This window comes from Erythrolamprus reginae, chromosome 1 (assembly GCF_031021105.1).
Source record: "Erythrolamprus reginae isolate rEryReg1 chromosome 1, rEryReg1.hap1, whole genome shotgun sequence".
Taxonomy (NCBI): domain Eukaryota; kingdom Metazoa; phylum Chordata; class Lepidosauria; order Squamata; family Dipsadidae; genus Erythrolamprus; species Erythrolamprus reginae.
This window is the reverse complement of record NC_091950.1, coordinates 266026230-266052539: the sequence shown is the minus strand read 5'-3', so window position 1 is coordinate 266052539 and position 26310 is coordinate 266026230. Positions and strand designations below refer to the sequence as shown.

The following is a 26310-nucleotide window of genomic DNA, read 5'->3' as shown; positions in this document are numbered from 1 at the left end:
TTTCCATGATAGGAGGAAGTCAACAAAGAATTATCCCACTAATTGTGATATTGAAGAATGCAGATCACAAGTCTCAGTTGCAGGAAGCTAATATAAATTTGATGAGAAATCTAGGGAAAACTGGGGGAGGTGGGGGTAAAATACCAGGTGACCCTCTTGTCTACCTTCAACTCACGGAGAAATGAAGCTTTCCATCCCCCCCCCCTCGTATGTTTCTGTTAAAGCATTTGTACACTCAAAATCAATAATATTCTCAGACAGCATTGTTTGTTCTTAAATCCTCATTTGCAAAACACTTTCCTAATTAATTTTTTTTAAAAAAAACCCTTGCAGCTGAGAAGACAGAAGGAGAAGCTGGCAAAGCATAAAATAAAGCACAGAAGGTAAAATGCAAGGTTGCTATTGACAGTTGAATTTAGATGCTGCCTTCTCAATACTGCTAAGAATGAAAATAGCTTTACTTTAGGAAATGCCTGCTTTGCCCACACCTTGAGGAAAGGAAGGTCAAGTCCAGGGGTGGGTTCTGGATCCTTTTGCTGCTGGTTTACTCAGGGTCGTGCTGTGTAAGTGCACATGCCTTGTGCGTATGCACCGCAGCATTTAAAAACAGCTTCTGTGCATGCGCAGTAGCAAAAATGAGCTTAGACTCATGCGCAGAAGCAAAATCCAAGATGGCGCCCATGGAGACATTGATAGAACTGGCTCTGTGATGTCATTGCTGAACTACTAACAGTTCTAAAGAAACAGTAGGGACCCACCTCTGTTCTCAGTCTGAGACAAAGGAATGCACAGACATTACCTTGTTTGGATAATGAAACATATGGAATATGTTTGGATAATGAAACATAAGGAAGAAAACAGACAAACTCAGATGTCCATGGAGATTCTCAGTCATCCAGGTCATGGTGGTCCCAAAGGTGCTTTTTCCAAAAAGCAACTGGATTTTATGGTTTTTCTTTGGAGATGTTTCACTTCTTAGACAAGAAGCTTCTTCCACTCTGGGTCAATGCTGTAACAATGCTGAAGAAGCTTCATCAGATGAGAAGTGAAACATCTTCAAAGAAAAACCAGAAATTCCAGTTGCCACTTGAAAAGGCACTTTTAGAACAACAGGGACACCTCATTTCAACCCTGAGCTACATAATCGTTCTTTATTGGTACATTTGGTTATGGTGAATGAAAGAAATAACTTTGGAGATTAAGAAAGAGGCCAAAAGGAAATAGCCTTGATTGATATCCTTCAGATGGTCTGATAGACTGATGGGCTGCATTTAATACTAAAGTCCTAAGGTCTCCATCCCAAATATGATAGCATGACAAGTCAAACATTCCAAACTGGAACCTTTTCCAACTTACACAAATACTCTCTCTGAACTGAACGGTTGACCTAAGATGGTGATGTGACCTGTCATTTCTTTCATTTGCATTTTGCCCTGTTTTTGGAGTTGCCAACCTTCTTTGGAAGATTGATAGTCTCTTTCATAAACAACAACCCCCTCCCACCCCCACCCCCACTACATATTATGATACTTCTGCAGCCCCTTGCAGCATTCAGAGGTCAATAAGAGCCCATGGTTTCACCAGGAGAGCCCACATTCTATGGATCAGTAGGATAGATAGTAGCAATTCATCCTCACTACCCACTTTAGAATCATTAAGGAATTCAGAATGCAAACATTGGCACAGCGGCCCGCTCTACTTACTGTATTAATAAACATTGAAGACATGCTGCTTTTCCATCCAATGCTACCACAGAAATGCTGCTGTGACCACAAACAACAATACTGGCAGGAACAGTCAATGCAAAAAACCCTGTCTACTTCATAGTTTTGGAGTTCCTAGAGTGACACACATCACATAAATGTACAAAATAAAGGGTATAAAATTAAATAGTTGGCCTCAAGATCCTTGTTGTTGTTTTTTTAAAAAAAATAATATTGCCAGAGATCAATTAAAAAAACCATTGTAAGCAATTCAGAACAATATTTTTACATTTTAAAAAATATTTAACATTATTTAATGTTCATTCATTAAGAGTACATTAGTGGTGGGATTATTATTATTATTTTCTATCAGTTCTGTGGGCGTGGCATGATGTACGTGGCATGGCTTGGTGGGTGTGGCTTGATGAGCATGGCAGAGGAAGGATACTGTAAAATCTCCATTTCCTACCAATCAGCTGGGACTCAGAAGGCAGAGACTAGATGGGGGTGGGGCAAGTCGGAAGTGGTTTTTATCGATTCTCTGAACTACTCAAAACTTCTGCTACTGGTTCTTCAGAACTGATCAGAACCTGCTAAAACCCACCTCTGGAGTGAGTGCTGTGGGGCCTCTGCCTGCCATACCATTTGATGCTAAATTCAACCACAATTTATATAGATCTAAATCAAGAGAAAGAAGTTGAATCCAGGGCTGGATTCACATCCCCTGTTAAGGAGCACACAAGAGAAAAGCTCCTTGCTCCTTAAGAGAAAAGCATTGATTAGATAGAGTAAGGTTGTAGGAAACCACCAACTTTTCTTGTTGCCTATCATTTTTTCTAAAGAGGAATGGCACGAAGAGGCAGCTGGGCAAGAGTGCTAATAAATGTTCCAGCTGGAAATGGTATTTGAGCATGGAACAGTGCTCCAAGGAGAATCACACTTACTGTGCTCCACAATAGGACCTTCAGTTGCAGTTTTTCTTCTAATAATGGGAGGCATTTTAGGTATAGCCTTAAAATGAAAATGTGCAGGTTGTGTAGAGGCTGTCCTGATGGACTTCATTAACTTAGTGGCTCAAGTTTCCCCTCTTTCACTTTAAATGGAAATTCTTAAAAGGTTTTCCCTGATGCTGTTCCCTTGAAAGCTCAGGATATACTAGTCATGCTTTGATGTAAAAAGTATTAGCACAAGGAAATTCCACTCCCTATAGGAACAGATGACAAAACGTATCAATATTGTATGTAACTGGCATACTCTTGAAAAACACTTGATGACTCAACATTGATGATGCCCTAGTGAGTTTGCTTTGGATATGTGGCATGCTTATTTTCATTGCATGTAGGCTTTCAAAATGCAAATCCACCTGATTAAGACGGCGGCATTTGGGGGGAAACAGGAGTTGCCTATTTTTATTGTTACATTTTTCACATATTGTGTTTTATGAGACACTTTGAATTTTTTGGCAAGCTGTTTCATTTTGAAAGATGTTATTACCAAAGAACAAAACACTGTTTTGATTTAAAAGGCAGCATTGTTCAATTTATAGGGTTTGATGCTTATGAAATTAAGGTTATGAAAACAACTAATGTATGAATCTTCTTATAAAAACACTTGGTTAAAAGGCAAACGTTTATTTGGGGTGGGGAGATCATTTTGCAAAACTAGATGTCAATCAGCTTTTCAAGCAACCAGCTCTTATAAAAAGGTTATGAGAAATTACCACATTCTCAGCCCACATTAAATGACTCATTTGGATCATCTCCTTCCCAATTCTTAGAATGACTATAATTTTATTGCTCTTTTGTGAGTTCAATACAGCATTATATACAACAAGCTTTTTGAGAAAAAAAGATTCAGTTGAGTGAGAAAATAAGGTAGTCTTCGCAGCCTGGAATCACAGCTCCCAGAATTTGCATTTATCTGATTTGGGATTTAACTCTACCATGAACTTCTGGGTCAAGGATGGGCAACTATGGCCCTTTGATGGGGACTTCAATTCCCAGAATTCCTGACTCGGGAATTCTGGGAGTTGAAGTCCACAGGTCTTCCTCACAGGTTGCCCACCTCATCAGATTCTCAGCTGGGCTGGAGTTCCGGTGAGGAATGGCATGTATTCACATTTTCACCTGTAAGCAAAGATGGGCCATGCCCGAAACCCTGCGAACGTCATTCCGGTGGCGGAAATGGAACTAGTAGCATTGCTCCATTGCCACCAGGCGTGTGCGCGCTGTGCACATCCAATTGGTGCAATTCCAGTAAAAAATACCATTTTTTGCATGTGGCCTGCTTTCTGCTTCTCGTGTCGTAGGCATCTCTCGGTGTGGTGACGGCGCCCCAAGTCAGTCATGGCCTTTGAGAGCAGCAGCTATGTGCTCCCAAAGGCCACGACTCGCTCAGGGCACCATCGCCGCACCGAGAGATGCCTGCAGCACGGGAGAAAACAGAACAGGCCATGCAGCTAGAGCTCGGGCCCTGCACCATGGCCTATCTTCTCGCCAGGAGAGCACTCAAGGTAAAGGCCAGTAGCCAGGTGGTGTCATGGTGGAGTGGGCAGCCGCTTGATTCAGAGCCACAAGTGGTGAGGAGAAGCCGACGGGAGCGTGAATGGGAGCAGGGAAGCGGATGGAGCTGCCACTCGTGACAGAGCCGCCACAAGCAGCGAGGTGAAGCGGGCGAGCAGACTGAAGCAGGCGAAAGGATGGGAGTGGGTGAGCAGACAGGCCGCTTGAGGCAGAGCTGCAGTGAGCAATGCAGTGAGGTGAGTGACGGCTGTCATCTTACTTGCCAGTTTCTGGGCCTTTTTGCTTCTGCGTATGCGTGGAAGGCAAAAAACCCCCCAGGAAATCTCGCATGTGCACGTCCTTGCACAAGATTCGGCTTCTAGTAGCCCACCACTGCCTGTAAGCCATGGAAATTTTTTTGCATGAACTATTAATGATATTGATTTGAAGTAGTGCTGTTTAAATCAATCGCTACCTGCATTTTTTCCCCTAACTGAAGGACAAGCATATTGTGCTACAGATGAAAAAGACAGATGTGATGCTTTAAGATAGTTTTATGCAAAAGAGTAAATCCCTAGCAATTTGTAACAGAAAAGGCCCCTGAAGCTTCTTCATCATCCAGAACACAGGCCATCAGTCATGAAACTGACATACCACCAGGATGAAATTATCAGGGCACCCAAATTTTGACATGATGTGCCACAGACCTTCACGACTGACAGTATCAAAAGCATTAATGAGATCCACAAAGGTGATGTACAATTCATGATTTTGCTCTTGACACTTCCCTTGGAGCTGTTGGGTTGTGAAGATCATGTCCACAGTGCCATGTTCCATGCGGAAACCACACACTGTGCTTCGGATAATAAACCCTGTTCCAGGTGGTCAGTCAGGCAGTTTAGCAACACTCGTGGAAGGATCTTGCCTGCAGTGCAAAGCAGTGATATTCCTCTATGTTTATCACAGACTTGTCAATTCCCTTTCCTCTTGTAGAGGTGCAGTTCCTGAGGAATGGATCCTTGATTCCAGAAAGATTGGAACAGCTGAGTGAGTTTGTCAACAAGGCTCTACGCACAGTCACTCAGGCCCTCATCACCTCCCATCTTGATTATTGCAATGTGCTCTACATGGGGCTACCCTTGAAGAGTGCTCGGAGACTGCAAATAGCCCAGAATGCAGCCACATGAGCTGTCATGGGTGTTCCTCGTTACACCCATAAATACCTATGCTCTATGAGTTGCACTGGTTCCCTATTAGTCTCCGGGCACAATTCAAAGTGATGGTTATTACCTATAAAGCCCTACATGGCTCAGGGCTAGAAAATTTAGGGGACCGCCTCTTGCCGCATACCTCACAGAGACCTATAAGAGCACACAGGCCTCCTCCAGGTCCCGTCAACTAAGCAATACAGGTTGGAGGGCCTTCTCTGTTGCTGCCCAGGCTCTATGGAATCAACTCCCCCGATGTCCGTACTGCTCCCACCCTACTGGCCTTACGTAAGGCCTTGAAGACCTGGCTTTGCCAGCAAGCCTGGGGGCCATAAACTAACAACCAACATGGCCAAATCATATGAATGGTATGTATGCATGTTGTTGTGATTGTTCTATCATGGGTTTTTTTTAATGAGGGTTTTGTTGTTTTAGATTTTATATTTAACTTCTTTTTCATTGTATAGTATTTATATTGTTTATTGTAAGCTGCCCTGAGTCCTTCAGGATTGGGGGGCATATAAGTTGAATTAAATAAATAAATAAGTACTGCACCACCATCCTTATAGACCTCCACTGATATCACATCAAATCCTGGGGCCTTGCCACTGGACAGTTGGCTGGTGGCCTGTAGGGTTTCAGTCTTTGATGGTGGGGAGTACAGGCTATGGTTGATATCCACCTGGGGCATTCTGTCAATTACTCATTGTTGATAGAAGATGGGCTGTCCAATACAGATTGGAAATGTGCAGCCTATCACTGTAGAATCAGAGTCTTCTCGGTGATGGGAACTGCTCCATCTGAGTCCAGTAGAGGAAAGCTCCCTGAGAGCTGAGTTCCATACAAGGATCTGAGGGCTTCGTAAAATAATTTAACATCATTTCTGTCCACAGATCTTTGAATTTCATCTGCTTTGGTACTCAACCAGCAGTGCTGCATCTTGCAAAGCTTGGTCTGTATGGTCCTATGAGTGTGGTTGAAAGCATTTTTCTTAACTGTTGATGACAGGTTGTTCTGACCAGCATGGTGAAGGTGGTGCTTTTCAGCAAGTAGGGCCTTGATCTCTTCAGCATTTTTGTCAAACCAGTCCTGCTGTTTCCTGTGTGAGGTACCTAGAACCTTTAGTGCATAAGAGTGCACAATATCCCAAAAGTGTTCCTAGTCCTTCTTAGCATCTCCCGCTAATTGCAACTCTGAGAGTTGGTTGTCAAGATCTTCTGCTAGTGAAACTGATATGTTGGGGTACCTCAGTGTACTGACATTGATGTGTTTCATCGTAGCTTTGTTTCCCTGTTGACATCTCTTTGGTTTGATGTGAAAGGTTAATTTGGAGATGATGAGTCTATGATCAGTCTAACAGTCAACACTCGGCATAGGCTTCCCTAGCATCTTCTGGTAGGACTGGAAAAGTCTAAAGTTCTCAGAAGCTGATCAGAAGACCCCATCAAACATTATATGACCAGAATTGCATTCACATGTCATTATAGAGAGTAGGGTTCCCTGTGTAGAGACCTAGCAAGCTGCAAACAAACTGGGAGATAAACTGTAGGGCAGTGAGAACAAAAACATGAACCTACAAAAGTAAGAAAACATATTTGGGAAATGTTTGCTGCAGTCAACTTATTTCTCGCTAATAATAGTTCTGCAATACAATTCAATTTTCTGCCACCTGTCACCTGGAAAGTCTCTACATTTGCGACCACATGACCTTGGAAAAAAAGATGCAGGCAGGTGCTACTGCACTGTCTGAATGCCATTCCTGAATTGAAACCAAAAGAGTGGCACAGCTTCCAACCCCCCTGCGGGCTTTGATAATGTTAATTCTTAAAACATTAGTCTCATTCTTCAGGATGCAAAGTTTTAATATGGTTTCCATTTAGCTTGTTTGGAGCAGTGTGCAGTGTGCAAAATTATGTACAAAAATAAGCCATGTTAAATTTGATGGGATTGATTTCCAGATAAATGAATATAGATTGCAGTCTTAATCTCAGTGGGACTTAGTTTTGAGTAAACATGCTTAGACTCAAATCTTTCATGTTAATGCAAAGCACAATTGTGAATGTGAACTATTTCAACATTATCATTCTAACATGGAAATGCTTCATCCTAATCCTCTGTAGAAATGCACATGTTAATCTGAGCAAAATATGCTCCTCTGACTTGAATTTAGAGCCACGTTTTCTTCAGCCACAGTCTCTGGCAATCGGTTAGTTTAGCTGGGCAACCAGGTCATCTGGAAGCTATTAGATTGTGGTAAGTACCACTGGCAGTACATCAACCCTGAAACCTTCTCAACTGCTTTTAGATGCTGTTTTTTAAAAAATGCATGTTAAAAGGGCTAGGTGTTTTTGAAATGGTGGCCAGCTGGCTTACTTTCTTACTTACATATGCATGTTGTGTTGGGGAGGGAAAGGATGTGATCATCTCACTTGAAATCCTGGAAGGAAAGAACAGCTATCAGTATTTATCCATCTCCCCTTTCAGGAGGAAAGAGAGGAAAAACACTGTGTTCAAAGCAGAAAAAAATGGATTCTCTACTAAAGTAATGCTGCTTTGGCTCTCTGAGTAGGTACAGTCTTATGGTGCCTCTTTTCCTAGATAACCTTACTGTGCTTACCTGGGCAACTGAAAGCTTCCAGAGACAATGCAGTAAATAATATATAGGCTCAAAGCATGACTTCAGCTGCCCCTCTTACTGGTTCACATTTTGTTGAATGAATGATTTATAGTATCTCTGTGAAGGCAGTCCCTTCTGGAGGTGATGTCATTCTCCTCATTTATTGCAGATGTGGTACTCCAGGGAGGAGTGAAAGGAAAGTCAGGGATGCTTTTTGCATCTGCGGCACTGAACTCTGCTTCACTGATCTCTTCATTGCCATTGTGTTTGGCACCTGGATTGTTCACAGACGTTAGCCTGTGTAGACTTAAGGAAAAGGCAAATACTCTAAGTCAGGAACAGGCAGTGATGCGTAGCTGTCTGAGGAGTTTGCTGTGGCAGTTAAAAAAATGTTTATTTTTAGGGCTGTTGGTTCATGATGGCTTTTTTGAGTGCTTTTTCTCACTAAAGAGGACTTTGCAAAAGGCAATAATGTGGTGAGACACATTTTTTGTAAAAAGAAGATTGATTGTTGCCATATTAGCATCTGTAATACCGAGCCACAAAGTGGTTTTATTACCTTAAGGCAAGATTCAAAGTCACTGTATATGTGAAAAATTGCTCTCCCACCTACCTTTGCATCAGGGGTGGATTCTGGTTTACATCGCTGCCACTTCGCTTTCTCACACATGTGCAGTGCTAAAGACCCAGCATCTATGCATGTATAGAAGCAAAAAACCAGCTTCTGCACATGCACAGAAGCAACAAAACAAGATGGTGGCACCGTAGGAAACAAGAGAGCTAGTTTGGGGGCATGTCCAGTTGGCCATCGCTGCTGGTTCAGCGACTGGGGGGAAGTTCCTGCTACCGATTCTATAGAACCGGTCCAAACTGGCAGGAATCCACTTCAGCTTTGCATCCTCTGAGGCTCCCTATACACAAAGAGGATCCTGCCATACTGCAGGATTTCTCATTGTCAGGGGAAACAATGCACAGGATGGAAGGCTTTTGTCAAAATTCTAGGAAGACACTAATAGACTACAATATAATTATCTATGTTTGGGTTTGTTTGTTTATTAAATTTGTATGCCACCGCCCACTCCCGAAGGACTCTGTTGTGCGTTCTTAAGTCATTTCTTGCAGACACAACAGTTGAATAGATTTTGCTCTGTTTCTATTAGGCTGTGGTTAGCCAGATTTAGCAAGCACTCTTGAGAATTGCTTGGTGAAAGTTGTAATGAGTATAGTAATCTTTTGCAGAATCCATCAGGAATATCAGTACAGAACGGGCCAAGAAAAGTAAGAGACAGATACTTGATTGACATCTTGTATTACAGTATCTTACAATGTGCAGAGCAATTCTTCGGGGTTGGGCGGCATAGAAATTGAATGAATGAATGAATGAATGAATGAATGAATGAATGAATGAATGAATGAATGAATGGGTTTTTTTTAATTGAATCAAGATGCAAACCAATTATTGTGAACAGTTTTTATTTTAAATAATTTTAATCAATAATTGGGTGTTGATTGGGTAATATGAAATAAATTTCGGGGGGGGGGATACTGTAGTTTCCCCCCAGCAAATATGCCCCATCAGCATATAGCAGTCTTGGCCAGTGACATCTTATCAACATTCCTGGTGTTGGGACTACAAGTCCCAAAAAATGCAGCCTGAAGACATATTGTCAGGGAATTCAGGGAGTTGAAATTCTAGCACATGGATCAGAACAAAGAAAATGAAACTACATCAAGCCACATTAGACATTCCTATTACATGCTCTTTTTAAAAAAAAAAATCAAAGTTACATATTTTATTTTGTCTATATAGTTGACTACAATTCACTTGGGGATAAATATAGCCTGCAAAGCATATTTAAATCAGTTTCACATAAGGGAATTCAGATAATACTTAACAAATAATTCTTACCTGAAAAATTATGATTTCAGAGCCCAAAGTTAAGACTCCTATTTCTTCATCAAGAGTACATTTTGATGGAAGGAAGCAAAACCCTTTTAATGCCTAGGGGGCTAGGGTTTATTGTCAAAGGGAGGAGGTTCATATTTGTAATATTTCAATTAATTTTGATCCTGATGCCCACTGCAATATTCAAGAATAAATGGCTTATGACATGCCGAGTGGAACTGAACTTTACCAAATTTTTATTTGTGGAGTTCTATCCAGCATCAGAATTGTCAACGTGCAATGAGCAAATAATTTAGCTTTAATCAATTGGTACCAATCCATACATGCACAAACAAGGATGAACAAAGCCTTCTATTCTCTCTGATTGAAGAATTTCAGGGCTATTGAACTGATCTGGCCAAACCTGATTTGGATCCAGTAAGGTTGTTAATTTATTTCCACCCCATTCTTTTAACTGCTTTCAAACAGAAACTTTTCTGATACTAATGATAGAAAATTGCATTCAACACAAGGGAATATTGTGAAGTCAAATGAGCAAATGCAGTAAAACAATTACCCATTTTAGGATAAAGAAAATGGAGGTACAATAAAAATATTGTAACTTTATAAAAATTGTTTGGATAGGATTGCAATATCTGAGCTGCCAAAATACAGGCAACTACTAAATAGAAACAAAGGTAAGAAAACTTGTTTTGCTCTTACGGAATGGTTACCAAAATTATGATAATCCTAACTTGGGGTCACTTGGGCTTTCCAGAAAAATGTAAGAAAGGCAGTTGGAAGCTTTTACCTGATCACATTTTTTTTGTTCTCAGACTTAAATGTAGTGGTAAACTAGGGTGACATATAGCAGTGTTTCAATACTTGAAAGGCTGTCACAGAAGAAAGAGGGGTCAATGTATTTTCTATAGTACCTGAGAGCAGACTAAGAAGTAACAGGAAAACATATCAAAGAGGGATCCAACCTAGAACTAAGGAGGAATTTCCTGATAGTGAGAACAATTAAGCAGTGGAATGCCTTTAGAAGTTTTTGGGTGCCATTACCAGATGTTTTTAAGAGATCGACAGCCATTTGTCCAGAATTGTGTAGGTTCTTCTGCTTGAGCAAGTTGTTGCAATTTGCAACTCCATTATTCTGATTCTGTGTATTGAAACTCAGTTTTTCTCCAACTTGATCTTATAACAACTTCAGTAAAACAGCAGTACATCATAATTTAACTGTTAAATTAATTGGCTTATGGGGGGGGGGAAATCTAGTAACATGCATTATTTCATTAATTTCAACATGGAATGGAGCAGCCTTGCTGAGTTTTAGGTGTCTTCTGTTCATTATTCCAGATCACACCTTCCTGGCTGCACCAGTGAATATCTGCAAAGAACACAACTCAGAGCACCCTTGTTCAAGCCTCCTATTTTCTCATCATTTCTATGGATACTTTATATGCTGAAAAAGAACAACAATGCAGCATTAGTTATAGTTTACAATGGCTATACTGCATCACCATGTCATGATCATGTCTTTACCAATTAGGACTAGAATGCTGCAGGTTTTGTGTGAAAATTCACACTGGGAATGTTTACTGGTTACATTAAAGGACAGATACAAAAACCCAAGCTAGCATTTCTCGCTTTCAACAATAAATCCTATCCAAAATTTACGCTGGAGAGATCAACGTGAGATTTTGGTGCATTGATAAATGTTGTACTCCTGATAGGAAAGTAAATTAGAAAGTAAATTAGAAAGTGATTATAACCGAGGAGGGAAAATTCCAATATCTGGAAGATATCAAGGCACTGATTAATCTTCACAATTATGCTTTTGTTAAAAGCATCTTCCATCTCCCCCCGCTCCCCCGCCATTTTTCAATAGATCTTGAAACAGAATTTCAAGAGATATGTATTTATTGAAATCGCTCCTCCCTTTGAATATCCACTATAAAACAACAGAAGTACTACAGATACTACAATCCCCCCCGCGCTTTTAGCTATATTTGTATTTTGAAGATCTTGTCAAAGATTTGAGTGGCTGACTATAAGCAAACAAATATATATTTCACTTCTGAGCCTCTTTTATAAGCAATAGCCACATCCCTCATATCAGTACATATTGATGAAAATTTCTGATCTCTTCATTGCCAGATACACCAATATTAATAATTATTGATCTTTTATTTTATTTTCCTGTTTCCCACTCTTAACAGATAGGCAACATTGTTCCAGTATCTGACAAAGAAATCTTCCCTCCAAGGACTTATTCTTGTGAAATTTAAACACATATTGCAACTTTCCAGAACTGCTTAGGAAGGAAGTGGTGCTGGTGGGAAGTGATATTTTAGGACAGAGAAGCTGTCCTCATGACTAGAATAAAGTGTCACTTTTGCCCATGGATTGCTGGATAAACCATGTTTGGCTGACTTTGTACACACTAAACCAAAAACTATTTATGAACAACACAGGCTCAATTCATACATCATGCTAGCTTAAAACTAAATACGGAATGCTGTAACTTAGCACAGTGATTTAACCTAGCCTCTGCTTTGGGTGTTAAGTCTTTCTGGATCCATTTTATACTCCCAATATCTATTAGATGCTCAAGTGCTTGGTGGAGCCTTTTTTTCTATATAATACATAATGTGAAATGCAAAAAATATGGAGGATGGTACCTAAGTTATCTCCTAAACTTCTCCATTCTGCTATGCAAATTATTTTTAAAAAATAACATCAGACATTGAGCATGCTGAGAAGTTTTTAAAAATAGCATTTCTTTAGCAAGGTCAATTTAAAATATTGGCATTAATCATACAATTTTTGAACATTTGAGGTTTGGTAATTTAGTGGATGGTTAATATCAGTTTTTAGATTTAAGACTGACTGTTCTATAATATAACTACTAAGACTTATAATGGCAAATAATCTTTACTTCATCTTAGGACAGCAAATTAAGACAAGAAAACAGGAAGTACTGTCCTCCATCTCCTTAACATAACTCCCATTTTGTCCTCTGAAGAATTTGGCTCACTTTGCCCATTAATGTGAATGGCCTCAGCATTGTTTACATTTAAATAGATTTCAATAGTTACACTAGTTATGGAAACTTCATATGCAAGCAAGCAGGTGGCCTATATGGAATTTTATCAACCTGGTAATACATGTGGGATTATATAATGTTAAAATTAAATTAAGAGTTTTGGGTAGCTAATGTATTTACAGTGTAAATTGGCTATATTAATTGTGTAATTCAAAATTTCTACAATATAACACAATAATTTATATAAAACCATATTTAATATACAACAAACTTCCACCACATAAACACATTTTATAAACATATTATAATTCCAATTACAGATTTTCATAAAAACATTTTCATATCAAGAATCTTAATACAGAATGATTTATTTCTATGTCAAAATACATTTACAGTGTAAATTGTCTGTAGAAAAAAGACACAGAGAAATGGAGTTTGCTGGTATTTAATTCAAGAGTAGAAACTTCTCTTATTTATTTCATGTTTAGTTTTAAAACATCACCTGAAATGATGAACCCAAGATATTTTGCTCTTATCCAAAGCAGAAAAGCAGGAAAAACAAATAACATTTGCCTTGTTTTCAGGGCGTCACAAATGGGCACAGAATCGCACTTTACCAAGGCCAACCTGGCAAGGCCATGAGTCAAGCTAGGAAAGACACTCCAGTTTGAGTGACTGTGAAATCTGAGCCCTTATTTTGTTATATACATAAAATACAAAACCCAGTGAGGGAAAAAAATCCACATAAAAACACATATAAAAATTGATCATACAGTTTTATTAGGTCAATGTGTTTTTTAAGTTGGTATTTTTTCCCAATGGAGGAAAAAAAAAGAGAGAAGAGACATTGGAGTGGACTGTTTTCAACCCTGAGCGTTTTAACACTGCATATCAAGTACTGTAGTAAAGAAGCTGGTTAAGAATGTAGCACACTAGCACAAGTGAATGATATTAATCCTCTAGGTGATCAGGTCTTTACAAAAAAAACATAGCTTTCAATAAATAATGCTTAACTGTACAACTTTGATACAGCAATGTCATACACTGTTTTGACACATACTAAACTCTGCATGCTATATAGTCTACTAGAAGACAAAACTCTGCCATGCATTTTCTTCTTTTCCTAGTGCTAGAAAACACTTTTGTCCTCCAGTGCATTGCCTCAAGCAAACCTTACTCTTCTTTTCCACTCTTCTCACAGAAATAGGCCTGTACACTGGCATGCAAAAACCTCCAAGAAGGTTTCCCCCCCACTACCATCATCATTCAGACTTCTAAACAAGAATATTTTTAGCTTTCCTCTCCTCCCCTTATCTAGAGTGGCTGTGAAAAAAACTATTTTTCAAGTGGCCTTTGAAAAATCTTTTGTCTCATTTTGAAGTTACATGTGTCAAGCTGAAAAAAAAACTGCACGAAGACATTTAGTTTACTCCACCTGTGGCCTTCACACATCTCATAAATGTTGTAACCACCAAAGTTCCCACACTGTTGCAAAAGGCCTCCAAACTAAAACAGCCCAACAGAAAAAAAACAACTAAAGACATTTTTTAAAAGCATCATGGCAGTAGGAAGTAGGCTCCATGCTTCCAATATACTACAAGATTAAAAACCAGAAGTTGCAAAAGAATGAGAAATGATGCTAATGTTTCTGATAACTGGGTTTGAAAATAAGCAGTAAGATGGAAAGAAAATTAAATAATGAAACTGAGAGTTCCTGGATTAGAATTTATTACACCATCACATTAAAAATAAAAGTATTTCCAATCTTGTTGGTAAAGCAGTGGATTCACTCCTACTGATATATTATTTAGATATTTCACTGAGATGATTAGGACATACTAGCAGATAAATATTATAAAATTAGTACATCCTAATTTCTTAAAAGCATAATTTCCCAGAGAGCCTAATTTGAGTATGGCTCTTTAATTCACAGCAGAGAAATTTGGATATGAAAAAGGTGAATGATGACTTAATAAAGACAGGGAACTCCATTTTCAAACTTTCATGTTATCAATGTGTCCATGAGAACCACCAACCCCATAATGAACTAGGAGTAGCTTTTATTCATAGAAGTCAGTCCTGTGAAAATGTTGCCCATCGTCATTTCTTAGATGTTGCAGATAATTCTAGCTTTGCACTGGCATAACTATTGGGACTTTCTAGAATACCCAATTACAGTATTACTTTTATACATGAAATATTATGGACTTTTATTTCCCTTTTTGTAAGTCATTCTACACTTTCTGCACATTTGTGCTTTATACGGAATATAAAAATAGGCTTTTAAAACTCTGTTCACGTTTAAACTCATTAAAAAACTACTTGCTTGTGAAATTCTCTTAAAAATTCACTGCATCCATGAGGGGAGGTAAAAATCAAGTAGGCAGTTAATTGCTATAGGTAGTGTGTGGAAAGGAGGAGGAAGTCACCCTCAAAGAATAGGTGTCTGAAGGGCGATAACAACATTTGAGGATGAAAAAACAATTGTTTATCCCTTGCAACTATTCAAGTGCAAGGGGATGAGGCTATGAAAAAAATATCTTCCAATTTATTGGAGAATCAAGGCCCAACTTTAAAATATTGAAAAATGCAAATCAGAGTCAAACAAAATTCATCAAAGAAGTGCAGGATGAGGATCGTACCAGGCCATAGAAGAATATGTGACAAAGGTGGAGATATAGAACAGAGAGTTCTGTAGAGTAGGCAACCAAAGACTAATACAAGTCTTTAGTATCTGATTCTAATTTCACATTCAATAGTGACTGGAATAATTACAGTTTTAATAACCAATTTACATTGGCATAAATGGCTGGTAAGGCCATATAGGTTCAAATCACTTTCTGTAGACACTACACTAGGAAAAAGTTACCTTTTGCATGTATGGACATCTATATTTAGAGTAAATACAATTTTAAAAGACATTTTCATCAATCTATTTAATCTGTCATATATATTGCCCTTAAAGAATTAAAACTTTCTTTTTAATTAGATCTTCTAACATTAGATAGGAAGTAGCCAGAAGGAAAGATACAAACTGGATTTCACCTTCCACAAAGTGTCTTTAAAAAATCTTAGGTTGCTTTTTGAAATGTTATTCTATATGGATTAGGATATTTTCATATATTAAAAGCTGACAATCTTTAAAACATTTTCTTATGCCCTTGAACAATGCATCTCCTCACCCAAGGAGATGAAAAGTGCTGAGGAAGAGGAGGAAACAAGCAATGCAATAGCCCAAGAAATAAATCTATTTTATAAAAGTCTGCCTAAAAGCTTATGTGCAATTACAAGGAAGAATTATGAGCATGTAGAGAAAACATACAAGATTCAGGCATTTTGCTCAAAAAGAGTCTGCATGATTTGAGTGCAACTTCTCAGTAAATGTACTTAGGACTGCAACCCTGAATTCAGGACTGTAGTCTAAAAATCTACCAATTAGAATTTTACTAATAGTAGTAGGACATTTTCCTCATTTACAATGAGAAAATACATTTTTCAAGACACATTTCCATTTCTCCATATGTGTGGTTTTTTTTGTTATCCAAGTTGACCAATTTTAAATTTTCAGATTAAATGTACATTCCCCTTCCTTGTATATTGCACATTCTTAGATCTTACATACTGTGTAATCCCTTTTCCAAATCATTATATGACTAATTTCAAATTCAGCTTTCAGAAATATATTCAGCCTCCCATACCACTAAAAGTAAATGTTCTGTTCAATCTGAATATATCTTATTTAGATGAGCTACACCCTTTTATCTTCACATAATAAGTGTGACAAGGAGGTTAAAATACAGTTCCTGCAGCCAATACAGGCTCCATAATTAAGGCAGACAGAGCTCCCCAATCCTTCAGCACACACACACACCACTTTCCACTATCATTTTCACAAATTAGAGAAGCTAGGACTAGCTCAAAGAATAAAAATATTTTGGCTTCATGTAAATAACAAAGATTAATTTTTCTATGTTCAGTCTACAAAACTGATAGTATTCAACTGCTGAAAAAATTATCAGACTACAGGGCACAGTTGTTTGCCTCGTTTTCTCTCAAATAGTCCAATAAATTGTTTTCAAATATGTAAAGTCATTAACACATCCAAAATTTAAGAGACCAAAAAAAGGAAAAAATTAAAGTTTTATTCAAGACTATTCCTAGCCAAAAATATGTTGCATGTTACACTAGCTTCTGCCCTAAATGTTCTATCATGCCTTTGTGCAATAGACTGAAGTTTTGAGGTACACCATAATTTTCAATCAAAGTTTTAAACCAAACAACCTTTCTGTAAAAAAAATTAAAAGGCCATGGTCTTTGCTTAAAGAGATAATTTTAAGCATTTTGTTACCAGTTTAAATAACTAATTTAAAATTGATCTCTCATCAAAGGATTTTTTTGATCAACAATCTAAATTTTAAAAATTTTATTCTATTTATATCATACAACTATGTACGTAGACAGGTTCCATTTTCAGTCAGCCTGGAAGCCAGTTAGCAGTGATTCCGAAAGTGAGCAGCTCAGTAAATTGTCCCTGTTAAATATCATCAAACCAATTCTAACCCTGTTTACAGAAAAATAAGCACCACTGATTTAAGCAGGACCTACTTTCAATAGTAAATACAATCACAAGTAATCCAACTCATTGCTTGAAAGCAAAAAATAAAAAATAAACTGATCAGTTTCCTGGAAAATAGCAGTCACACTTACTTGAGATCACAATTGTTTGCAACTCCCAATTACAGTATCTTATTTTTGAATAATGATAGTTAGGACTGGTTGGATGATTTATTCACTTGTACTGGACAAATGTACAGTTGATTGATTACTTCTTTAAAACAAAAGGATAGCCTTCCAAAGCTTATCACAAATTATCCCTGTGACTAAATTGAGTTATAATCTTAATTTCCCTACTAAAGTTTAAGACTGAAACATTATTTAAAAGAAAAAGTTCACACCCCAACACCCACCCCAAAGGTATCTGCCACAGTTCATCTTTCTTTCCCATTCTCTGTGCCTGAGGCCCAGATCTCAGAATAGGAAAACAGAGCCTATTTCACTGGTAAAAAAAGGACTCCCCAGCTGCTCTGGGGCAGAGTAAGATGGGGCTTTCCCCTGTGCAGAGCATCTTTTGTAACTAACAGAGTTTTCTTGCTCAGATGAGGAAATAAAAGAAGAGTCCCTGGAATGAAAACAACTGCGGCCAAAGATGAACAGCCCCTAGGAAAACCCCATCTTAGGAAGAAAATAAGGCAGTGGCTGAGGTGGGATGTAGAAAAGCAATACATCCGAGCTACACACACACACAAACACACACATATAACATATAATATGTCATATATGTGTGTGTTTTATGGAGGGGGGAAAATCAATGCAAAGGTTCCTGACTGAAACGTAGATGGGGGGAGGGACGAGACGGAAAGCTGCCTCTATGAAAAATGAGAAAAGCCATCAGCCTTCCTCCTCCTCCGGCTGAGAAGGTACCTCCCTTCACACGGAAGGCGGAGGGGGGGGAAGGAGAGCGGGGGATGCTCGCACAACCCCCTCCCTTAACCTACACAAGCCTCTGCGCGCCCACTTGACTCGCTCGCTCGCTCACTCAACCCACACACACCGGCAGCGCGCGCGAAGACACACGCGCGCGCGCCTCGCCAGCGCCTGTGCGCGCCTCTGGGTGTTGCGCGGTTTTCTCTCCCTCCCCCCAACGTTTCCCTCGAAATAAGGACGGGGAAAAAATACAGCACTGAGAGCCGAAGGGTATTGACGCCGCGGCTCTAGGCCTCGCGTGGAGAGAAAGGAAAAACGGGCCTTCCTCACGCCTTTGCAAAGAATATGAAAACACCGCGCGCGCAAACACGGCGGCTTGTCTACGGCCACATTTTATTCGCGTGAAGCTTTTTTAGTTTCTCCTCCCCCCACCTTGGTAATATTGAGGTTGAAAATAGCGGCTCTACACAAAGGCGCGCGCAGACATACACACACACACGCAGGCGGGCACGCCCCCTCTCCTCATTCAATTCCTTTCCCCCGGCGGTGCTGCTGCCTGCCCCACATGGTCAAGGCACGCCCCCTTCGCCAAGCTCGGAGCTGATGGCGAGCAAAGCATGAAAGAGACACCTTCCCTCCTTTTTTTTCCCCCTTCCCCGCCCCGCGGCTAAGGAGAGCGCGCCGAGATCCCTTCTGTCAGAAAAACGGCTGCGGTGGCGAGGCGGGAGAGAGAAACACACACACACCCTCCCGCTTTTCCGAATCGAAGTAAATGAATCCGGCGAGAAAGATAACATATTTCCTCGGAGGGGAAAAAAACCTCCAATGCTGTAAAAACACTCGGCTAAAACCTTTCCTTGAGCGGTATCCGCCTGCGCGCCCATCCCCACGCGCCGACCGAGACAACCTGAAGGTCACCCTACTTCCAGCCAAGATTGCCGCCACAATATTCCCCCAACACACACACAAAAACATACACAAAACATACTTCCCACGGCTAAATCACGCTGGGTCCCAACCCTGGGATCCATGGCAGCCGCCGCTCGGAATGAAGGACCCAGATGCACAGCCCTTAAAAAACGCCAGGATCGAAGCTTTCTCGTCCTTTTATCCCGCCATTTTGCCCCCAATCGCCTTTTTCCTGCATCATGCTGGCAACCCACCCGAACGAAGATGGGAGAAGCGCACATTACAGAGGAGAGAAAAGGAAGAAGTATTTTAAAAGAGAGAGAGAAAGAGAGAGAGAGAAGAGATCAGCCCTTTAAAGTCTACCTACCCTTTTCTCCCCAACCCCCCCCCCCCCAAGTCTCAGCTAAGGCTCCTCCAAGGGTGAGGGAAGGCTTGGATACATGGCATATCCAGAGGCGTTGCTTCTATAGAGGCTAATATTGAATCGAGTTTATCTATCAGTTCCAGCTGATTTATTAAAACTGTCAAGATACAGACTTTCAGCATTAAAAAAACCGAAAAAACCCAGGCAATGTTGTTGACAGTGCACAAATCTGTTATGTTACCATCCTATGCTACAAAATATGCAGATGGTCTGAACTTGTAAGAATCATATTGCACAAAATGAGAAAGTTTTAACTATGTGCCTTTCTTTTTTCCCATTTCATTATTTTTTTTAATTTTCACTAAAAAAAAAGTCGAGAATCCAGTTTCATACCTTCCATCTGGGCCCCCATTCACATATCACAGCATATGAGATACATAAATTCCTACTATAGTACAGTACATATACAATCTTTTAAACTAAGATAACAGCTCTGAGGTCTATATCACCATTTTCAATAAATCTTTACCTACAAATATTGAACAAATCTGAACTATAGCTGTACAAAAAAGTGTTTTGTTTTCTTGTTTTTTTTAAACCACAAGGCCTTTAGATACAAGGATTTTTTTTAATCCTTTTAAAACCAGGACATAAACGTACCCATATAACTTGCATGCTAAAAACAGAGGAAAAAAATAAAAAAATAAAAGGGAAGAAGTGCCTGAAAAGTCTTACTGAAAAAACACAGCAAGAATGTTCCCTTTCACTGTACAAAAATACGCCTGAAAATATATTAATTTTTTAAAAAGACTGAGGTCTGTTATGTATCAAAAATGTTTCAATACCGTTGTGTACTGAGGTCTAGGCTGTCTGGTATTCAATCAAGGAGGTATAAGGGAACAAGTTACAAAAAAAAAGTTGGCAAGTAGAAATCACATTTGTAAAACCATAAACAATTTGATCTGAAAAGTAAACTCTGATCTTAAGTCAGTTCACAGTTTTTTTGTAAGCGTTTGTACAGTCTGCATTTTTTTTCAAGCTCCCTGCAGCTTTGTTAAGAATTGGATGCATAGAAGACATCAGTTTTCTCCCTCCAAACAAAAAGTTTGCAATGGTCCCTTTAATTTTTAAAAAAAATCAGAACAGTCCTTAGAAATCTTTGTAGGAGAAACAAAAACAAAAATCCACAAACCCCCTTGAGTAACAGTTGTGCTGCCAAAACTTTTTTGCAGACCACTTCCAGACTTCAATCACAAACTTCAAACAATGCCTTCTGAATCTTTTAACCCCCAGTCCCGTTTGCCTTTTTTCCCTTGCTGCTACTGTTGTGATTACCAATTTAAAAAAAATCAGAAGGAAAAAAAATCACAACTCCGGACTCGGTTTGGAACTAACTTCAAGACTTTAAAAAGAAAAGAAAAGAAAAATCCAAAGACATTTTGATCATTACTTCACTTCAAAACTCCACCACGTTTAAGCGTAAATCACTAGCATCAACTTTCCATTACCGATTTTTTTCTTTTTTTTTCTCAGTCCTTTTGATCTTCTCTCCCTCAGCCTGTTCGCCTGCCCGTCGCGTTTTCCTCCGGTTCCTCTCTCATCCTCCCGCCCTCGCTCGCTTCTTCAGTAAGTGAAAACCAAGTCGGAAAAGTTCGCTTCCAGCCAGTCGCCTGCGATCATCTCGCTCAGCTCCGGGGTGCAGTAATCGGGGAACTCAAAGTGGGAGCCCAAGCTCCCCTCGCTGAACGAATCCAAATCCTTGTCCACGAGCGAAAGGGACAGGTTGCCCGCCGCGGAGCTCACGCCCATCTCCGAAGCGGCGTGAGTGTGCTGGGAGAAATTCAAGCTCAAGTCAAACATCAGGTCGTCTGCTTCTTCGCCACTGCTGCTGGAAGAAGAGGAGGAGATGGAGACGGACCGGGAGGAAGCCGGGGACAGGCTGGGCTGCTGGGCGCTCTTGGGCATACTCTTGAAGCCGTAGTAGAGTCTGCTGGCGCTGGCGCCATGCGGGGCGGCGCCCCCCCTCACCTCTTCGTACAGGCTGGCCCCTTCGGTGGACTCCGCCGAGGAGCTCAAGGTGGGGCTGGCTGGGACTTTGGCTACGTTGTACCGCCTCAACTGCTGCTGCTGCTGCTGCTGCTGCTGTTGCTGCTGCTGCTGGTGGTGGTGGTCCTCTTCCTCCTCGTCATCGTCCTCCTCCTGCTTGATCCGTAGCTGCAAATCATCGTCGTCGTCCTCCTCCTCGTCGTCCTCATCCATGAAGACGCACTTGATGGTCTTGCTGCTGACTTTCAGCGTCCCGAACTGGTGGTAATCCTCTCCCCCGTAGTCGCCCGGGTGCGGGGCCAGCTTTGTCCCGGCCTTCGGGGGAGACGACGAGGAGGAAGAGGAGGAGGAAGAGGAGGTTTTCCCTTTGCTGCATTTCTTACTGGAGCTTTTGGCGCTCTTGCCGCCGTTGCTGTTGCCGCCGCCGCCGGTACTGGTGGGTGTGTTTTTCTCCGGGCTGTGGTTGGCGCTGGGTTTGGCGGACGGGTCTATTTTGGGTTTTTTCCTCGGCCTGTATTTGTAATCGGGATAATCGGCCATGTGTTTAAGGCGCAGCCTTTCGGCTTCCCGGATGAACGGGATCTTCTCGCTGTCCTTGAGCATTTTCCACCGCTTGCCCAGGCGCTTGGAGATCTCGGCGTTGTGCATGTCCGGCGACTGCTCCATGATTTTTCTCCGCTCGATCTTGGACCACACCATGAAGGCGTTCATCGGTCTCTTGATGTGGCCCGAGGCCGTTTTGCACCAATCCGGATCGCTCTCATCCAGCGCCACCGGGCTGCACGCCATAAACTCCCCTTCTTCGGTATCCATCGCTTCTCGGGGCAGGTTGTTCTCCGATTCGGGACTTTCCGCTTGCTGGACCATGGTGGGAGGCACGGTTTCTCTTGAGAGTTTCTTTGTCAGTCTTTCGCGTCGATGATGATGATTATTGTAATTTTAAAAAATTGTAATTTTCCTCCACTTTGCACTCGCCGACCGCTCGCCCACCTCCTTCGGCTCACGCGAGCGGCTGCGAGGCGATGCCCGGCGCGCAAGTTGCAAGCTCTTTTTTTTCCCCACCTCCCCGCCCGTTTCTCAGTCTCTTCGTTTCCCTCCTGCTCCTCGGACGCCGCCGATTCTCTGTCTAAACGGCGGCGGCAGAAGCAGGACTCGCTCCGGCTCTTTCCCCTCCCCCTACAGCAGCAGCAGCAGCAGCAACAGCAGCCGCCCGGACCCAGAGATCTCGCTGGATCACGCTCCCCCTTCTGCAAAAGTTGCGGGCTCTCTCCGAACTAGTTATCAGGGTTTCATATGGGTGACATCACTCCTGCGGACGGCCAATGGGTGAGCCGGACTCCGCCCCTCCACTCCGCCCCTCCGCCTTTATTAAGTTCCCCCACATGGAGGCCTACACACCCCCTTTGCAGCGGCTGCTGGAAGGCGTGGGGGGGGAATGGATAAAGTGGAAGTGGGAAGGGGGCTGGGCTTGAACGGTCGGAGAGGGAATGCGGGGGACAGAAACGAGGGAATGGCTCCGAGAGGTCGCGAAAACCGCGCAGGGATCAGGAGATCGTCCTCTCCTCCTTGGGTTTTCTTGGTAGGAAGGGGGCCCTACTTCTTATTGAACATAATCTGGGAGGCAGCGCAGGTGAATCCGGTGCGATTGGTCCCACATCGCCTAGTCTCATGCTGGGGGGGGGGGCGTATTCTTGTAGGAATCCACTCGCATCCTTCTGGGTATTGGCTTCTTGCTTTGCGCAACGGCTGTAGGTGGCGCTTTAGTACCACTAGCTCGTTTCGATCGGAAGATGCCTTCCGCACACCGAGGCGGTCAAACCCACACGGAGGTTTGTCTATGTGTCCTCTTGACTTGCGGATTATTTTATTTTATTCCCTCCCCCTCCCTCACAAACATTTCTTCCTCGCTAGGCGCACTCTGCCAGACCTCCCCACCTATGCATGATCTCATGGCAGGACTATATTTTGAATAACTTGCCTCTCTAAAAACCAGCAACAGGAATACACTTTTGGCTCTTCAATGGTAGATGAATATCTTCTGGGCGTGTTTCTCAGGGAATAGTGGCCAGCTTCAAGAAATGGTGGGGGAAGGGAGCTTGAAAAATCATATGTGTCTATCATATTGTTTTACTCTGTATTCTGTGTTTGTTGTTAGATGCCCCGATTAATAATAATAATAATAATAATAATAATAATAATAATAATAATAATAATAATAATAATAATAATAATATGTGATCATTTAGTTGTCCTTAGCCCATGTGTTTTTACTAACCCTATTCAAATACCATTCACTAGCAATCGCCCTTCTACCTCATACTTCCCTAGGACCAATAAGGGCCCACAGAGTCAGCCTTCTCTAAGTCCCATCTGCCAACAATGTTGGTTGGCGGGGCCTCGGGGAAGGGCCTTCTCTGTGGTAGCTGCCTCTGGAGATCCGTATTATCCCTGCCCTACTGGTCTTCAGGAAAGCAATCAAGACCTGGTTTTTCCGGTGGGACTGGGAACATGAATGAGTGAAAGAATGTATGTTTTTTTTAGGGTTAAAATGTATTTTACACTGTTTTCGTATTTATTGTTCTTGTTTGTTTTTATATTGTTGGTATTTATTCTCATGACTATAAGCCGCCCAGAGTCCTATTGCAGTTAGGCAGCAGGTAATAGATAGATAGATAGATAGATAGATAGATAGATAGATAGATAGATAGATAGATAGATAGATAGATAGATAGACAGACAGACAGACAGACAGACAGACAGACAGACAGACACATAGATAAATTTTAAACAGTTATTAATCTTAAATTAATATTAAAAATAATCCAAAATGAATCCGAGTACAGTCTAATTTATAACGAATATTTCAAAGTACCTTTAGTTTATCTAAGCATTGATTTTAATCAACTTTTAATCAGGTTATAGTTTTTAAGTACATAAGGGTATGTAGGTGAGGCTGGCAATGCCAACAAGTTTGCTTAGGTATACTAGGCACTTTTTTACAAGCTGTTATTCCAATAAAAGTGCTTAAACCCCTGTTTTGTATGTCCTTTATTTGTAATTAAAAGTAAAATAGACATGCATTTAAATGTTTCCTCTTTTTTTTTGCATAAACAGTGATTCAACTATTCTTGCAAATAGTTTTTTAAAAGATTTAATGATGTTTTAACCATGACAAAGGTAGTTACAGCCTTAGAATGTAAAGACACTTTTGAAAGTTAAGCTATCTTTTTGCACCCGTACATACATGCTTAATTGGGAGTTCACAAGCAATCAAATCAGTCTATCATCACAAAATATCTAACTCCCGATGTGACAGCAATGCTAATGAGAGTGTTGTGGCACTGATTTCATGGCAATGTTTTGCAAAAAGTAGCACTTAAAAGCATAAATCTTCAAAGATGTAATAGGTGCAAGAAAATAAATAATATTCAAACATGTAATACTTAATGTATTTTTGGAATAAAATGAATATAAGGATGCATGCCATTTATTAAATGTACTTTTGCTTGTGTTAGACCTCTAGCCAAAGGTAAAACAGATTTAAAAAGTACTTTGCTCAAAAATGCTGAATATGAGATTACATGTGAAATACAGCATCTGTTCCAAAATAAGGTATAAAAATCTTCAGACAGCAAAAATTGCTACATTGCATCGTGGCTAGCTTGCTAGTTTTCATTGCAGAGCATGAAGTCACCACAGAATGGCTTCCTTATTTAGATGGAAGAGTTCATGTTGGAAAAACGTCCTTTGAAATAGACCATTTGCAGACACTAGTATTCCTGGGTCAACCACAGTGACCCACCCTCTTCCTGTCCGCTCTGCTCAAGGTGGGGAAAATATCTGCACTCATTTAATTAGAACTCCTGCCCCTTAATCCTAGAGAAGAAGAGATCATTTTCTGGCTCAATCTTTGTTCCAGAAAGAACTTTTCAGATTATTGCAATTACTTATTTAAGGAAGGAAAAAGCCATGTTAGGAATATTTGAATGTAACCTTAGCTTACATTCAATTCATATCCATTTTTGTTTTGAAATTCAGCTGGAGTCAAGTAAATAGGCAGAGAGAAATTTTCCCAGCTCTGATTAACATTCTATGATGTGCCCTAACATGATTTGTCTGACTCTGATTTTACACATTTGGGGGACCCAGTCAATCAGGTTTGCAAATCATTTACAGCCAATTGTAGTTCATTCAATTAAATGTGATTAAACAAACCATGACACTGAATACAATGCAAACTAGACTAGAATATAACTGTGGCTGAACAGCCCTCCTTGTTTGGAAACTAAATCCAGTAGTCACAAACCAATAACCCAATTTATAAATCCATTCTGAAAAGTTGGTATTGTCCTTTTGTAAAACAGCGACAGTAGTGGCAATAGCATTTGTTTGTTTGTTTGTTTGTATTTGTATGCCACCCACTCCCAAAGGACTCAGGGCGGCTTTAGGATTTAGGATGAAAAGTACTCAGGGAAGGACAAGAGGGAGGAAGGGGAAGTAGAAAAAAATGGGAGAGAGACAGGAGGGAAGTAGGTAAGAGGGAA

General features: G+C 40.6%; 1 protein-coding gene across 1 annotated transcript; it reads right to left on the bottom strand.

Moving 5' to 3' along the window:
• Positions 1-21343: 21343 nt before the first annotated feature.
• On the bottom strand, positions 21344-22813 carry SOX11 (SRY-box transcription factor 11). Its single transcript, XM_070738790.1, has one exon. It carries the CDS (start codon positions 22631-22633, stop codon positions 21344-21346), a length of 1290 nt encoding a protein of 429 aa, XP_070594891.1. The 5' UTR covers positions 22634-22813.
• Between the last annotated feature and the right edge of the window lie 3497 nt (positions 22814-26310).